The 18,686-nt window shown below is 47.4% G+C and overlaps 1 protein-coding gene across 2 annotated transcripts in view; it reads right to left on the minus strand.

The window, feature by feature from the left end:
• Positions 1-1,858: 1,858 nt before the first annotated feature.
• The window catches only part of LOC115188488 (pyruvate dehydrogenase phosphatase regulatory subunit, mitochondrial), a gene marked incomplete at its 3' end in the record, with an annotated part of 48,241 nt that continues 31,413 nt past the window's right edge, over positions 1,859-18,686 (minus strand). For both annotated transcript variants that reach the window (XM_029747358.1, XM_029747359.1), the window contains 7 exon segments: positions 1,859-1,948; positions 2,064-2,158; positions 2,260-2,372; positions 6,567-6,715; positions 7,248-7,381; positions 7,627-7,782; positions 9,076-9,200. In XM_029747358.1, the coding sequence (XP_029603218.1) occupies positions 1,859-1,948; positions 2,064-2,158; positions 2,260-2,372; positions 6,567-6,715; positions 7,248-7,381; positions 7,627-7,782; positions 9,076-9,200 (862 nt within the window).

The following is an 18,686-nucleotide window of genomic DNA, read 5'->3' on the forward strand; positions in this document are numbered from 1 at the left end:
TGAAGTCTGGCTCTCCTGTATGGGTATATTACCAGTAGTATATAGTATAGTATAGTGTATACAGTGGGGCAAAAAAGTATTTAGTCAGCCGCCAATTGTGCAAGTTCTCCCACTTAAAAAGATGAGAGAGGCCTGTAATTTTCATCATAGGTACACGTCAACTATGATAGACAAAATGAGAAAAGAAATCCAGAAAATCACATTGTAGGATTTTTAATGAATTTTTTTGCAAATTATGGTGGAAAATAAGTATTTGGTCACCTACAAACAAGCAAGATTTCTGGCTCTCACAGACCTGTAACTTCTTCTTTAAGAGGCTCCTCTGTCCTCCACTCGTTACCTGTATTAATGGCACCTGTTTGAACTTGTTATCAGTATAAAAGACACCTGTCCACAACCTCAAACAGTCACACTCCAAACTCCACTATGGCCAAGACCAAAGAGCTGTCAAAGGACACCAGAAACAAAATTGTAGACCTGCACCAGGCTGGGAAGACTGAATCTGCAATAGGTAAGCAACTTGGTTTGAAGAAATCAACTGTGGGAGCAATTATTAGGAAATGGAAGACATACAAGACCACTGATAATCTCCCTCGATCTGGGGCTCCACGCAAGAGCTCACCCGTGGGGTCAAAATGATCACAAGAACGGTGAGCAAAAATCCCAGAACCACACGGGGGGACCTAGTGAATGACCTGCAAAGAGCTGGGACCAAAGTAACAAAGCCTACCATCAGTAACACACTACGCCACCAGGGACTCAAATCCTGCAGTGCCAGACGTGTCCCCCTGCTTAAGCCAGTACATGTCCAGGCCCGTCTGAAGTTTGCTAGAGAGCATTTGGATGATCCAGAAGAGGATTGGGAGAATGTCATATGGCCAGATGAAACCAAAATATAACTTTTTGGTAAAAACTCAACTCGTTGTGTTTGGAGGACAAAGAATGCTGAGTTGCATCCAAAGAACACCATACCTACTGTGAAGCATGGGGGTGGAAACATCATGCTTTGGGGCTGTTTTTCTGCAAAGGGACCAGGACGACTGATCCGTGTAAAGGAAAGAATGAACGGGGCCATGTATAATGAGATTTTGAGTGAAAACCTCTTTCCATCAGCAAGGGCATTGAAGATTAAATGTGGTTGGGTCTTTCAGCATGACAATGATCCCAAACACACCGCCCGGGCAACGAAGGAGTGGCTTCGTAAGAAACATTTCAAGGTCCTGGAGTGGCCTAGCCAGTCTCCAGATCTCAACCCCATAGAAAATCTTTGGAGGGAGTTGAAAGTCCGTGTTGCCCAGCGACAGCCCCAAACATCACTGCTCTAGAGGAGATCTGCATGGAGGAATGGGCCAAAATACCAGCAACAGTGTGTGAAAACCTTGTGAAGACTTACAGAAAACGTTTGACCTGTGTCATTGCCAACAAAGGGTATATAACAAAGTATTGAGATAAACTTTTGTTATTGACCAAATACTTATTTTCCACCATAATTTGCAAATAAATTCATTCTACAATGTTATTTTCTGGAATTTTTTTTCTCATTTTGTCTGTCATAGTTGACGTGTACCTATGATGAAAATTACAGGCCTCTCTCATCTTTTTAAGTGGGATAATTTGCACAATTGGTGGCTGACTAAATACTTTTTTGCCCCACTGTGTCTCACCTCTATCGGTATGTAAAGCATGAAGCCTGGTTCTCCTGTATGGGTATATTACCAGTAGTATATAGTATAGTATAGTATAGTATAGTATAGTGTATATCTCACCTCTATAGGTATGTAAAGCATGAAGCCTGGCTCTCCTGTATGGGTATATTACCAGTAGTATATAGTATAGTATAGTATAGTGTATATCTCACCTCTATAGGTATGTAAAGCATGAATCCTGGCTCTCCTGTATGGGTCATACTCATCACTCTGATCCCATTGGCATATCCCACACTCATTTCCTGTTGACACACAAACCAAGGGTCAGAAACACAACAACAACACTCAGCCTTGTGATGAGACCACTTCACTATCACATAACGCGACTGGTCTTAAGACGGACAGGGGTTCCCTCACCTTACAGAAGAGGGACGGGAAGTGTTCGGGAGTCATGGAGACATATGATAGTTCTCCTAGGACGTCCATCGCGCGCGGACCAATAAGATTCAACGCTGTAGGAAGGGAGGCGTGGGGGAAAACCGGGTTCTCAGAACAGAATTACATTGTGTAGAACTGAGGGGAAAGTTGAGGATTCTGCAGCGATAGTTCTCACCGGTGTACTTCCAACTGACGTCCTCTAGGTGGAGCTGTGGGTCATCGGGCATGTGCTTCTTCAACCACGACCAGCAGTGGACCTGCTGATCCGTAGGAGAGATGATGAAGAAGCTACAGAGACAGAGAGACAGAGAGACAGAGAGGGAGAGATGGAGAGAGAAAAACATTTAGATGAGGGACTAACCCGTCGCCTCCCCAGCCATTGTCTTGCGACTGGTGGCGTCACTCCTATGTGACGCTCGTCCCTCAACAGACAGTGCAGACGAATGTGGAGGTGTCTGACGTTAGACAAGGTGGTTCAGTCTCTATCCTGTTCATTTGGAGGACATTCACACGAGTTACCCAAAGGTGGAGTTATACCAACCAGGTGGAGTTGCCAACCAGGTGGAGTTGCCAACCAGTAGGAGTTGCCAACCAGGTGGAGTTGCCAACCAGGTGGAGTTACTAACCAGGTGGAGTTACCAAACAGTTACCAACCAGGTGGAGTTACCAACCAGGTGGAGTTACCAACCAGGTGGAGTTACCAACCAGGTGGAGTTACCAACCAGGTGGAGTTGCCAACCAGGTGGAGTTGCCAACCAGGTGGAGTTGCCAACCAGTAGGAGTTACCCCCAGGTGGAGTTGCCAACCAGGTGGAGTTACCAACCAGGTGGAGTTACCAACCAGGTGGAGTTACCAACCAGGTGGAGTTGCCAACAAGTAGGAGTTACCCCCAGGTGGAGTTGCCAACCAGTAGGAGTTACCCCCAGGTGGAGTTGCCAACCAGGTGGAGTTGCCAACCAGGTGGAGTTGCCAACCAGTAGGAGTTGCCAACCAGGTGGAGTTGCCAACCAGGTGGAGTTGCCAACCAGGTGGAGTTGCCAACCAGGTGGAGTTGCCAACCAGGTGGAGTTGCCAACCAGGTGGAGTTGCCAACCAGGTGGAGTTACCAACCAGGTGGAGTTACCAACCAGGTGGAGTTACCAACCAGGTGGAGTTACCCCCAGGTGGAGTTACCCCCAGGTGGAGTTACCCCCAGGTGGAGTTATGAACAGCTGGCGAGGCTCTCACCTGTTCTTCTGGACTCTGACCACGCTGCAGTGGTTATTCTAATGGTTAAACTCTCACCTGTTCTTCTTAACCTGTCTGGGCTAGGGGGCAGTATTTTCACGGCCGGATGAAAAACGTACCCAATTTAAACAGGTTACTACTCTGGCCCAGAAACGAGAATATGCATATTATTAGTAGATTTGTATAGAAAAGACTCTGAAGTTTCTAAAACTGTTTGAATGGTGTCTGTGAGTATAACAGAACTCATATGGCAGGCAAAAACCTGAGAAATATTCAAGCAGGAAGTGGAAAGTCAGAGAATTGTAGTTCTTCTTTTGATTCTCTATTGAAGCTACAGTGTCTGTGGGGTGACATTGCACTTTCTAAGGCTTCCATTGGCTGCCTAAAGCCTTCAGACACTTTTCCTGTCACTGGGCAGATAATAGGAGCTCAGTTACTGAGTGGTCTGCCTGGCAACAACGGGATTGGATATGCTCGGTCCCGCGAGTGCGCCCCTCCTTCTTTTTCTTTTTGAATGAATATGCTATTGTCCGGTTGGAATATTATCGCAATTTTACGTAAAAAATACCATAAAGATTGATTTTAAACAGCGTTTGACATGCTTCTAAGTACGGAAGTGGAACATTTTGACTTTTCGTCTCTTGTTCTGCGCTCGCGCGTTATGCCTTTGGATAAGTGATCTGTACGCACGAACAAAACAGAGGTATTTGTACATAAATATGGATTATTTTGAACAAAAACAACATTTCTTGTGGAAGTAGCAGTCGTGGGAGTGCATTCTGACGAAGATCAGCAAAGGTCTTCCCTGTGGCTCAGTTGGTAGAGCATGGTGTTTGCAATGCCAGCATGGTGGGTGCAATGCCAGGGTTGTGGGTTCGATTCCCACGGGGGGCCAGTACAAAAAAAATGCATGAAATTAAATGTATGAAATGTATGCATTCACTACTGTAAGTCGCTCTGTAAGTCGCTCTGGATAAGAGCGTCTGCTAAGTGACGTAAATGTATACGTAAATGTAAGAGCAACTTTCTAATACTAATTCTGAGTTTAGGTTGTCCCGAACTTGGCAGGTGTCTAAATGTACTCAGAATATTGAAAAATGTGCTTTCTCCGTAAAGCTATTTTAAAATCTGACACAGCGGTTGCATCCAGGGGTAGTCTATCTATAATTCTTAAAATAATTGTTATATATTTTGTCAACGTTTATGATGAGTATTTTTGTCAATTGATGTGCACATTCACCGGACGTTTTGGTGGGAATACCTTTTCTGAACATCACGCGCCAATGTAAAATGCTATTTTTGGATATAAATATGAACTTTATTGAACAAAACATACATGTATTGTGTAACATAATGTCCTAGGAGTGTCATCTGACGAAGATCAAAGGTTAGTGCTTCATTTAGCTGTGTTTTGGTTTTTATTGACACATGTCCTTGCTTGGAAAATGGCTGTGTGATTATTTTTGTCAATGTACTCTCCTAACATAATCTAATGTTATGCTTTCGCTGTAAAGCCTTTTTGAAATCGGACAAAGTGGTTAGATTAACGAGAAGTTTATCTTTAAAATGGTGTAAAATAGTTGTATGTTTGAGAAAGTTGAATTATGACATTTTGTTATTGAATTTGCCGCCCTGATACTTCACTGCCTGTGTCCCGCAGCGTCCCACCTAGCCCATAGAAGTTAACATTTTACATTTTAGTCATTTAGCAGACGCTCTTATCCAGAGCGACTTACAGTAGCGAATGCATACATTTCATACATTTCTTTTCATTTCAGTTTTTTTTTCTGTGCTGGCCCCCCCTGTTGTGGTATAGGGGGCAGTATTTTCACGGCCGGATAAAAAACGTACCCGATTTAATCTGGTTACTACTAAAGCCTAGAAACTAGAATATGCATATAATTAGTAGATTTGGATAGAAAACACTGTAAAGTTTCTAAAACTGTTTGAATGCTGTCTGTGTATAACAGAACTCATATGGCAGGCCAAAACCTGAGAAGATTCCATGCAGGAAGTGCCCTGTCTGACAATTTGTTGTCCTTCTGTTGCATCTCTATCGAAATTACAGCATCTGTACTGTAACGTGACACTTCCTAAGGCTTCCATTGGCTCTCTAAAGCTGCCAGAAAGTGGAATGGGGTGTCTGCTGTCTCTGGGCAAAGTACAGCAGCAGAGTTTGTAAGTGGTCAGCCTGGGGACAGTGAGACTGGAGATGCGCGTTCACGAGACTTCTCAATTTTTTTATTTCTCTCTTTGAATGAATACAACGTTGCCCGGTTGGAATATTATCGCTATTTTACGAGAAAAGTAGCATAAAAATGTATTTTAAACAGCGTTTGACATGCTTCTAAGTACGGTAATGGAATATTTTTAAATTTATTGTCACGAAATGCGCTCGCGCGTTACCCTTCGGATAGTGACCTGAACGCACGAGCAAAACGGAGGTATTTGGATATAACTATGGATTATTTGGAACCAAAACAACATTTGTTGTTGAAGTAGAAGTCCTGGGAATGCATTCTGACGAAGAACAGCAAAGGTAATCCAATTTTTCTAATAGTAATTCTGAGTTTAGGTGACCCCGAAGTTGGCGGATGTCAAAATAGCTAGCCGTGATGGCCGAGCTATGTACTCAGAATATTGCAAAATGTGCTTTTGCCGAAAAGCTATTTTAAAATCAGACATAGCGATTGCATAAAGGAGTTCTGTATCTATAATTCTTATAATAATTGTTATGTATTTTGTCAACGTTTATCGTGAGTAATTTAGTAAATTCACCAGAAGTGTTCGGTGGGTATGCTAGTTCTGAACATCACATGCTAATGTAAAAAGCTGGTTTTTGATATAAATATGAACTTGATTGAACAAAACATGCATGTATTGTATAACATAATGTCCTAGGAGTGTCATCTGATGAAGATCATCAAAGGTTAGTGCTGCATTTAGCTGTGTTTTGGGTATTTGTGATGCATGCTAGTTGCTTGGAAATGGCTGTGTGTTTTTTGTGTCTATGTACTCTCCTAACATAATCTAATGTTTTGCTTTCGCTGTAAAGCCTTTTGGATATCGGACAACGTGGTTCAATTCAGGAGAAGTGTATCTATAAAATGGTGTAAAATAGTCCTATGTTTGAGAACTTTGAAATGTGACATTTTGTGGTTTTAAATTTGGCGCTCTAATTTTTCACTGGCTGTTGAATAGTGTGGGACGATTTTGTCCCACCTCCCCTAGAGAGGTTAATGGCTAAGCTCTCACCTGTTCTTCTTGACTCTGACCACGCTGCAGTCGTTCTCATATCCGCCCCGCTCGTTCAGCATGCCCGTATGAACGATGTGACCCACTGGCACATCAAGGTCATTGGCACAGAGGTACTGTAGTAACGCCAACGCCTGGTCATCTGTAGACTGGCACAGAAAGAAAAGTAGTGACCTAGGGTGGTCTAGTCATAGAGATAATGTAATTCACGTTATAGCTGTGACCTAGGGTGGTCCAGTCATAGAGATAATGTAATTCACGTTATAGCTGTGACCTAGGGTGGTCCAGTCATAGAGATAATGTAATTCACGTTATAGCTGTGACCTAGGGTGGTCTAGCCATAGAGATAATGTAATTCACATTATAGCTGTGACCTAGGGTGGTCTAGTCATAGAGATAATGTAATTCACATTATAGCCGTGACCTAGGGTGGTCCAGCCATAGAGATAATGTAATTCACGTTATAGCTGTGACCTAGGGTGGTCTCCTCCTCTCCTCTCTCCCTCATCTCCTCTCCTCTCCTCTCCTCTCCTCTCCTCTCCTCTCCTCTCCTCTCCTCTCCGGGGGTCAGCCACCTACAGCTTACATCATAGGAGGAAGACGATACCTCCATTCCCTTCCCCTCCCTCCCTCCCTCCCTCCCTCCCTCTCCTCCCCAGGGGTCAGCCAGGGGTCACTCACAGTGAGCTCGAACTTGGTGAAGGACGACATGTCGATGACACAGACGGCCTCCTTGCAGCACTTCACCTCCGACCCCACGATGTCAAACCAGTCCGGCTTATAGAACGTTTTACTGGCATCCAGAGACAGCAGGTCTGAGAACAGACGGTATCACCGGTTAACTAAACAGACAGACACAGTGCTGAGAGACAGCAGGTCTGAGAACAGACGATATCACTGGGGTGTGTGTGGTGGGGTGTGTGTGTGGTGTGTGTAGGGTGTGTAGTGGTGTGTGTGTGTGTGGGGTGCCTCACCCTTCCCTGCAGGGATGAAGTACATGGCCCTCTCAAAGCCGTGTAGTGGTGTGTGTAGTGGTGTGTGTGTGTGGGGGGTGCCTCACCCTTCCCTGCAGGGATGAAGTACTTGGCCCTCTCAAAGCCGTGTTTCTCCATCCATCTGGCCCCCTGTGTGTCCAGACGGTCGTACAGGGGAGAAGTCCTCAGCTGACGGCCCGTCTGGAAGTCCCAACGAGGAACCTTTAGGTTATACAGCAGGGCTGGGGAGGGACAGACAGACAGACACAGGGAGGGAGGGAGACACACAGAGAAAGACACCGAGAGAGAGGGACAGAGAGACAGAGACAGAGGCAGACACCGAGAGAGAGGGACAGACAGGCAGACACCGAGAGAGAGAGGGACAGACAGGCAGACACCGAGAGAGAGAGGGACAGACAGGCAGACACCGAGAGAGAGAGGGACAGACAGGCAGACACCGAGAGAGAGAGGGACAGACAGGCAGACACCGAGAGAGAGAGGGACAGACAGGCAGACACCGAGAGAGAGAGAGGGACAGACAGGCAGACACCGAGAGAGAGAGAGGGACAGACAGGCAGACACCGAGAGAGAGAGAGGGACAGACAGGCAGACACCGAGAGAGAGAGGGACAGACAGGCAGACACCGAGAGAGAGAGGGACAGACAAGCAGACACCGAGAGAGAGAGGGACAGACAGGCAGACACCGAGAGAGAGAGGGACAGACAGGCAGACACCGAGAGAGAGAGAGAGGGACAGACAGGCAGACACCGAGAGAGAGAGAGAGGGACAGACAGGCAGACACCGAGAGAGAGGGACAGACAGGCAGACACAGAGAGAGAGGGACAGACAGACAGACACAGAGAGAGAGGGACAGGCAGGCAGAAACAGAGAGAGAGAGGGACAGACAGGCAGAAACAGAGAGAGAGAGGGACAGACAGGCAGAAACAGAGAGAGAGGGACAGACAGGCAGAAACAGAGAGAGAGGGACAGACAGGCAGAAACAGAGAGAGAGGGAGAGACAGGCAGAAACAGAGAGAGAGAGGGAGAGACAGGCAGAAACAGAGAGAGAGAGGGACAGACAGGCAGAAACAGAGAGAGAGAGAGGGACAGACAGTCAGAAACAGAGAGAGAGAGGGACAGACAGTCAGAAACAGAGAGAGAGAGGGACAGACAGTCAGACACAGAGAGAGAGGGACAGACAGTCAGACACAGAGAGAGAGGGACAGACAGTCAGACACAGAGAGAGAGGGACAGACACAGAGAGAGAGGGACAGACAGTCAGACATGTAATACAACATAAAACTCTGAGTCATCATTCAAGCCATGTCTCTACCTCTGTTCACCATGTGGTCAGTATCACAGAAATACAATTACTAGAATGGTCATCTGTATTCAAGTCTATGTTGCTGTAAATGGCTGGACTGGCGGCCATTTTGAGCATACCCAATACGAGCGAAGCAGGAAGTTGAGCATTCAGTCCGTGCATTACTAAAACAGGGAGTGTGATTGCGTGTATTGCTCTGGTCAGGACTCACGCATGACCTCCATGACCCTGTGTCGGAGGAAGGTCCGGCTGCTCTGAAGGTTGCCGAAGCGTTTGATGTCCAGCGGCCACACGTTAGCCATGGGGTAACCGTACGTCATCCACTCCGCCAGGAACCTCAAGACAGAAAATACTGGTTTGATCCAGTTCATTTAGCCCAACACTATACCCCAACCCCTGAGTAAACTCTAACCTTAACAGACAGGACAGTTGTAACCCTAACAGACAGGACAGTTGTAACCCCTAACAGACAGGACAGCTGTAACCCCTAACAGATAGGACAGTTGTAACCTCTAACAGACAGGACAGTTGTAACCTCTAACCCTAACAGACAGGACAGTTGTAACCTCTAACCCTAACAGACAGGCCAGTTGTAACCCCCAACAGACAGGACAGTTGTAACCTCTAACCCTAACAGTCAGGACAGTTGTAACCCTAACAGACAGGACAGTTGTAACCCTAACAGACAGGACAGTTGTAACCCTAACAGACAGGACAGTTGTAACCCTAACAGACAGGACAGTTGTAACCCTAACAGACAGGACAGTTGTAACCCTAACAGACAGGACAGTTGTAACCCTAACAGACAGGACAGTTGTAACCCTAACAGACAGGACAGTTGTAACCTCTAACCCTAACAGACAGGACAGCTGTAACCTCTAACAGACAGGACAGTTGTAACCCCTAACCCTAACAGACAGGACAGCTGTAACCCCTAACCCTAACAGACAGGACAGCTGTAACCCCTAACAGACAGGACAGTTGTAACTCCTAACAGACAGGACAGTTGTAACCCCTAACAGACAGGACAGTTGTAACCCCTAACAGACAGGACAGCTGTAACCCCTAACAGACAGGACAGCTGTAACCCCTAACAGACAGGACAGCTGTAACCCCTAACAGACAGGACAGTAGTAACCTCTAACCATAACAGACAGGACAGTAGTAACCTCTAACCATAACAGACAGGACAGCTGTAACCCCTAACAGACAGGACAGTTGTAACCCCTAACAGACAGGACAGTTGTAACCTCTAACAGACAGGGCAGTTGTAACCTCTAACAGACAGGGCAGTTGTAACCTCTAACAGACAGGGCAGTTGTAACCTCTAACAGACAGGGCAGTTGTAACCTCTAACAGACAGGGCAGTTGTAACCTCTAACAGACAGGGCAGTTGTAACCTCTAACAGACAGGGCAGTTGTAACCCCTAACAGACAGGACAGCTGTAACCCCTAACAGACAGGACAGCTGTAACCCCTAACATACAGGACAGCTGTAACCTCTAACCCTAACAGACAGGACAGCTGAGACCCCTAACAGACAGGACAGTTGTAAACTCTAACCCTAACAGACAGGACAGTTGTAACCCCTAACAGACAGGACAGCTGTAACCTCTAACCCTAACAGACAGGACAGTTGTAACCCCTAACAGACAGGACAGTTGTAACCCCTAACAGACAGGACAGCTGTAACCCCTAACAGACAGGACAGCTGTAAACTCTAACCCTAACAGACAGGACAGTTGTAACCCCTAACAGACAGGACAGGTGTACCCCTAACAGACAGGACAGGTGTACCCCTAACAGACAGGACAGGTGTAACCCCTAACAGACAGGACAGCTGTAACCCCTAACAGACAGGACAGCTGTAACCCCTAACAGACAGGACAGTTGTAACCCCTAACAGACAGGACAGTTGTAAACTCTAACCCTAACAGACAGGACAGCTGTAACCCCTAACAGACAGGACAGGTGTAACCCCTAACAGACAGGACAGGTGTAACCTCTAACAGACAGGACAGTTGTAACCTCTAACAGACAGGACAGTTGTAACCTCTAACAGACAGGACAGTTGTAACCTCTAACAGACAGGACAGTTGTAACCTCTAACAGACAAGACAGTTGTAACCTCTAACAGACAAGACAGTTGTAACCTCTAACAGACAGGACAGTTGTAACCTCTAACAGACAGGACAGTTGTAACCTCTAACAGACAGGGCAGTTGTAACCCCTAACAGACAGGACAGCTGTAACCCCTAACAGACAGGACAGCTGTAACCCCTAACAGACAGGACAGCTGTAACCTCTAACCCTAACAGACAGGACAGCTGAGACCCCTAACAGACAGGACAGTTGTAAACTCTAACCCTAACAGACAGGACAGTTGTAACCCCTAACAGACAGGACAGCTGTAACCTCTAACCCTAACAGACAGGACAGTTGTAACCCCTAACAGACAGGACAACTGTAACCCCTAACAGACAGGACAGCTGTAACCCCTAACAGACAGGACAGCTGTAAACTCTAACCCTAACAGACAGGACAGTTGTAACCCCTAACAGACAGGACAGGTGTACCCCTAACAGACAGGACAGGTGTACCCCTAACAGACAGGACAGGTGTAACCCCTAACAGACAGGACAGCTGTAACCCCTAACAGACAGGACAGGTGTAACCCCTAACAGACAGGACAGGTGTAACCTCTAACAGACAGGACAGTTGTAACCTCTAACAGACAGGACAGTTGTAACCTCTAACAGACAGGACAGTTGTAACCTCTAACAGACAGGACAGTTGTAACCTCTAACAGACAGGACAGCTGTAACCCCTAACAGACAGGACAGGTGAAACCCCTAACAGACAGGACAGGTGTAACCCCTAACAGACAGGACAGGTGTAACCCCTAACAGACAGGACAGGTGTAACCCCTAACAGACAGAACAGTTGAAACACCTAACAGACAGAACAGTTGAAACCCCTAACAGACAGGACAGCTGTAACCCCTAACAGACAGGACAGCTGTAACCCCTAACAGACAGGACAGCTGTAAACCCTAACAGACAGGACAGTTGTAAACTCTAACCCTAACAGACAGGACAGTTGTAACCCCTAACAGACAGGACAGCTGTAACCCCTAACAGACAGGACAGCTGTAACCCCTAACAGACAGGACAGCTGTAACCTCTAACCCTAACAGACAGGACAGTTGTAACCTCTAACCCTAACAGACAGGACAGCTGTAACCCCTAACAGACAGGACAGGTATAACCCCTAACAGACAGGACAGGTGTAACCCCTAACAGACAGGACAGGTGTAACCCCTAACAGACAGGACAAGTGTAACCCCTAACAGACAGGACAAGTGTAACCCCTAACAGACAGGACAGTTGTAACCTCTAACCCTAACAGACAGGACAGTTGTAACCCCTAACAGACAGGACAGCTGTAACCTCTAACCCTAACAGACAGGACAGCTGTAACCCCTAACAGACAGGACAGGTATAACCCCTAACAGACAGGACAGGTGTAACCCCTAACAGACAGGACAGGTGTAACCCCTAACAGACAGGACAGGTGTAACCCCTAACAGACAGGACAGGTGTAACCCCTAACAGACAGGACAAGTGTAACCCCTAACAGACAGGACAAGTGTAACCCCTAACAGACAGGACAGGTGTAACCCCTAACAGACAGGACAGGTGTAACCCCTAACAGACAGGACAGTTGTAACCTCTAACCCTAACAGACAGGACAGTTGTAACCCCTAACAGACAGGACAGCTGTAACCTCTAACCCTAACAGACAGGACAGCTGTAACCCCTAACAGACAGGACAGGTATAACCCCTAACAGACAGGACAGGTGTAACCCCTAACAGACAGGACAGGTGTAACCCCTAACAGACAGGACAAGTGTAACCCCTAACAGACAGGACAAGTGTAACCCCTAACAGACAGGACAGGTGTAATCCCTAACAGACAGGACAGGTGTAACCCCTAACAGACAGGACAGTTGTAACCTCTAACCATAACAGACAGGACAGTTGTAACCCCTAACAGACAGGACAGCTGTAACCTCTAACCCTAACAGACAGGACAGTTGTAACCCCGAACAGACAGGACAGCTGTAACCCCTAACAAACAGGACAGCTGTAACCCCTAACAAACAGGACAGCTGTAACCCCTAACAGACAGGACAGCTGTAACACCTAACAGACAGGACAGCTGTAACCCCTAACAGACAGGACAGTTGTAACCCCTAACAGACAGGACAGCTGTAACCCCTAACAGACAGGACAGCTGTAACCCCTAACAGACAGGACAGCTGTAACCCCTAACAGACAGGACAGCTGTAACCCCTAACAGACAGGACAGCTGTAACCCCTAACAGACAGGACAGCTGTAACCCCTAACAGACAGGACAGTTGTAACCCCTAACAGACAGGACAGTTGTAAACTCTAACCCTAACAGACAGGACAGTTGTAACCCCTAACCCTAACAGACAGGACAGTTGTAACCCCTAACAGACAGGACAGCTGTAACCCCTAACAGACAGGACAGGTGTAACCTCTAACCCTAACAGACAGGTGTAACCTCTAACCCTAACAGACAGGACAGCTGTAACCCCTAACAGACTGGACAGCTCTAACCCTAACAGACAGGACAGCTGTAACCCCTAAAAGACAGGACAGTTGTAACCCCTAACAGACAGGACAGGTGTGACCCCTAACAGACAGGACAGGTGTAACCCCTAACAGACAGGACAGGTGTAACCCCTAACAGACAGGACAGGTGTAACCCCTAACAGACAGGACAGGTGTAACCCCTAACAGACAGGACAGGTGTAACCCCTAACAGACAGGACAGGTGTAACCCCTAACAGACAGGACAGGTGTAACCCCTAACAGACAGGACAGTTGTAACCCCTAACAGACAGGACAGGTGTAACCCCTAACAGACAGGACAGGTGTAACCCCTAACAGACAGGACAGGTGTAACCCCTAACAGACAGGACAGTTGTAACCTCTAACCCTAACAGACAGGACAGTTGTAACCTCTAACCCTAACAGACAGGACAGCTGTAACCTCTAACCCTAACAGACAGGACAGTTGTAACCCCGAACAGACAGGACAGTTGTAACCCCTAACAAACAGGACAGCTGTAACCCCAAACAGACAGGACAGCTGTAACCCCAAACAGACAGGACAGCTGTAACCCCTAACAGACAGGACAGTTGTAACCCCTAACAGACAGGACAGCTGTAACCCCTAACAGACAGGACAGCTGTAACCCCTAACAGACAGGACAGCTGTAACCCCTAACAGACAGGACAGCTGTAAACTCTAACCCTAACAGACAGGACAGTTGTAACCCCTAACAGACAGGACAGTTGTAACCCCTAACAGACAGGACAGGTGTAACCCCTAACAGACAGGACAGTTGTAACCCCTAACAGACAGGACAGTTGTAACCTCTAACCCTAACAGACAGGACAGTTGTGACCCCTACCAGACAGGACAGCTGTAACCTCTAACCCTAACAGACAGGACAGTTGTAACCCCGAACAGACAGGACAGGTGTAACCCCTAACAGACAGGACAGTTGTAACCCCTAACAGACAGGACAGTTGTAACCTCTAACCCTAACAGACAGGACAGTTGTGACCCCTACCAGACAGGACAGCTGTAACCTCTAACCCTAACAGACAGGACAGTTGTAACCCCGAACAGACAGGACAGTTGTAACCCCTAACAAACAGGACAGCTGTAACCCCAAACAGACAGGACAGCTGTAACCCCTAACAGACAGGACAGTTGTAACCCCTAACAGACAGGACAGCTGTAACCCCTAACAGACAGGACAGCTGTAACCCCTAACAGACAGGACAGCTGTAACCCCTAACAGACAGGACAGCTGTAAACTCTAACCCTAACAGACAGGACAGTTGTAACCCCTAACAGACAGGACAGTTGTAACCCCTAACAGACAGGACAGGTGTAACCCCTAACAGACAGGACAGTTGTAACCCCTAACAGACAGGACAGTTGTAACCTCTAACCCTAACAGACAGGACAGTTGTGACCCCTACCAGACAGGACAGCTGTAACCTCTAACCCTAACAGACAGGACAGTTGTAACCCCGAACAGACAGGACAGTTGTAACCCCTAACAAACAGGACAGCTGTAACCCCTAACAGACAGGACAGCTGTAACCCCTAACAGACAGGACAGTTGTAACCCCTAACAGACAGGACAGCTGTAACCCCTAACAGACAGGACAGCTGTAACCCCTAACAGACAGGACAGCTGTAAACTCTAACCCTAACAGACAGGACAGTTGTAACCCCTAACAGACAGGACAGTTGTAACCCCTAACACACAGGACAGCTGTAACCTCTAACCCTAACATACAGGACAGCTGTAACCCCTAACAGACAGGACAGTTGTAACCCCTAACAGTCAGGACAGCTGTAACCTCTAACCCTAACAGACAGGACAGCTATAACCTCTAACCCTAACAGACAGGACAGTTGTAACCTCTAACCCTAACAGACAGGACAGTTGTAACCTCTAACCCTAACAGACAGGACAGGTGTAACCCCTAACAGACAGGACAGGTGTAACCCCTAACAGACAGGACAGGTGTAACCCCTAACAGACAGGACAGGTGTAACCCCTAACAGACAGGACAGGTGTAACCCCTAACAGACAGGACAGTTGTAACCTCTAACCCTAACAGACAGGACAGTTGTAACCCCTAACAGACAGGACAGCTGTAACCTCTAACCCTAACAGACAGGACAGCTATAACCCCTAACAGACAGGACAGCTGTAACCTCTAACCCTAACAGACAGGACAGTTGTAACCCCTAACATACAGGACAGCTATAACCTCTAACCCTAACAGACAGGACAGTTGTAACCCCTAACAGACAGGACAGTTGTAACCTCTAACCCTGACAGGACAGCTGTAACCCCTAACAGACAGGACAGCTGTAACCCCTAACAGACAGGACAGGTGTAACCCCTAACAGACAGGACAGGTGTAACCCCTAACAGACAGGACAGGTGTAACCCCTAACAGACAGGACAGGTGTAACCCCTAACAGACAGGACAGGTGTAACCCCTAACAGACAGGACAGTTGTAACCTCTAACCCTAACAGACAGGACAGTTGTAACCCCTAACAGACAGGACAGCTGTAACCTCTAACCCTAACAGACAGGACAGCTATAACCCCTAACAGACAGGACAGCTGTAACCTCTAACCCTAACAGACAGGACAGTTGTAACCCCTAACATACAGGACAGCTATAACCTCTAACCCTAACAGACAGGACAGTTGTAACCCCTAACAGACAGGACAGTTGTAACCTCTAACCCTGACAGGACAGTTGTAACCCCTAACAGACAGGACAGCTGTAACCCCTAACAGACAGGACAGGTGTAACCCCTAACAGACAGGACAGGTGTAACCCCTAACAGACAGGACAGGTGTAACCCCTAACAGACAGGACAGGTGTAACCCCTAACAGACAGGACAGGTGTAACCCCTAACAGACAGGACAGGTGTAACCCCTAACAGACAGGACAGTTGTAACCCCTAACAGACAGGACAGTTGTAACCTCTAACCCTAACAGACAGGACAGTTGTAAACCCGAACAGACAGGACAGTTGTAACCCCAAACAGACAGGACAGTTGTAACCCCTAACAGACAGGACAGTTGTAACCCCTAACAGACAGGACAGTTGTAACCTCTAACCCTAACAGACAGGACAGTTGTAACCCCTAACAGACAGGACAGTTGTAACCCCTAACCCTAACAGACAGGACAGTTGTAACCCCGAACAGACAGGACAGTTGTAACCCCGAACAGACAGGACAGTTGTAACCCCGAACAGACAGGACAGTTGTAACCCCGAACAGACAGGACAGTTGTAACCCCTAACAAACAGGACAGCTGTAACCCCTAACAAACAGGACAGCTGTAACCCCTAACAAACAGGACAGCTGTAACCCCTAACAGACAGGACAGCTGTAACCCCTAACAGACAGGACAGCTGTAACCCCTAACAGACAGGACAGCTGTAACCTCTAACCCTAACATACAGGACAGCTGTAACCCCTAACAGACAGGACAGTTGTAACCCCTAACAGACAGGACAGCTGTAACCCCTAACAGACAGGACAGCTGTAACCCCTAACAGACAGGACAGCTGTAACCCCTACCAGACAGAACAGTTGTAACCCCTAACAGACAGGATAGTTGTAAACTCTAACCCTAACAGACAGGACAGCTATAACCTCTAACCCTAACAGACAGGACAGTTGTAACCTCTAACCCTAACAGACAGGACAGTTGTAACCTCTAACCCTAACAGACAGGACAGGTGTAACCCCTAACAGACAGGACAGTTGTAACCCCTAACAGACAGAACAGTTGTAACCTTTAACCCTAACAGACAGGACAGTTGTAACCCCTAACAGACAGGACAGCTGTAACCCCTAACAGACAGGACAGCTGTTACCTCTAACCCTAACAGACAGGACAGCTATAACCCCTAACAGACAGGACAGCTGTAACCTCTAACCCTAACAGACAGGACAGTTGTAACCCCTAACATACAGGACAGCTATAACCTCTAACCCTAACAGACAGGACAGTTGTAACCCCTAACAGACAGGACAGTTGTAACCTCTAACCCTAACAGACAGGACAGTTGTAACCCCTAACAGACAGGACAGCTGTAACCCCTAACAGACAGGACAGCTGTAACCCCTAACAGACAGGACAGGTGTAACCCCTAACAGACAGGACAGGTGTAACCCCTAACAGACAGGACAGGTGTAACCCCTAACAGACAGGACAGGTGTAACCCCTAACAGACAGGACAGGTTTAACCCCTAACAGACAGGACAGGTGAAACCCCTAACAGACAGGACAGTTGTAACCCCTAACAGACAGGACAGTTGTAACCCCTAACAGACAGGACAGTTGTAACCCCTAACAGACAGGACAGTTGTAACCTCTAACCCTAACAGACAGGACAGTTGTAAACCCGAACAGACAGGACAGTTGTAACCCCGAACAGACAGGACAGTTGTAACCCCTAACAGACAGGACAGTTGTAACCCCTAACAGACAGGACAGTTGTAACCCTTAACAGACAGGACAGTTGTAACCTCTAACCCTAACAGACAGGACAGTTGTAACCCCTAACAGACAGGACAGTTGTAACCCCTAACCCTAACAGACAGGACAGTTGTAACCCCGAACAGACAGGACAGTTGTAACCCCGAACAGACAGGACAGTTGTAACCCCGAACAGACAGGACAGTTGTAACCCCGAACAGACAGGACAGTTGTAACCTCTAACAGACAGGACAGTTGTAACCCCTAAAAGACAGGACAGGTGTAACCCCTAACAGACAGGACAGGTGTAACCCCTAACAGACAGGACAGGTGTAACCCCTAACAGACAGGACAGTTGTAACCCCTAACAGACAGGACAGTTGTAACCTCTGACCCTAACAGACAGGACAGCTGTAACCTCTAACCCCTAACAGACAGGACAGCTGTAACCTCTAACCCTAACAGACAGGACAGCTGTAACCCCTAACAGACAGGACAGTTGTAACCCCTAACAAACAGGACAGTTGTAACCCCTAACAGACAGGACAGTTGTAACCCCTAACAGACAGGACAGCTGTAACCCCTAACAGACAGGACAGGTGTAACCCCTAACAGACAGGACAGGTGTAACCCCTAACAGACAGGACAGGTGTAACCCCTAACAGACAGGACAGGTGTAACCCCTAA

This window comes from Salmo trutta, unplaced genomic scaffold (assembly GCF_901001165.1).
Source record: "Salmo trutta unplaced genomic scaffold, fSalTru1.1, whole genome shotgun sequence".
NCBI classification, from domain to species: Eukaryota; Metazoa; Chordata; class Actinopteri; order Salmoniformes; family Salmonidae; genus Salmo; species Salmo trutta.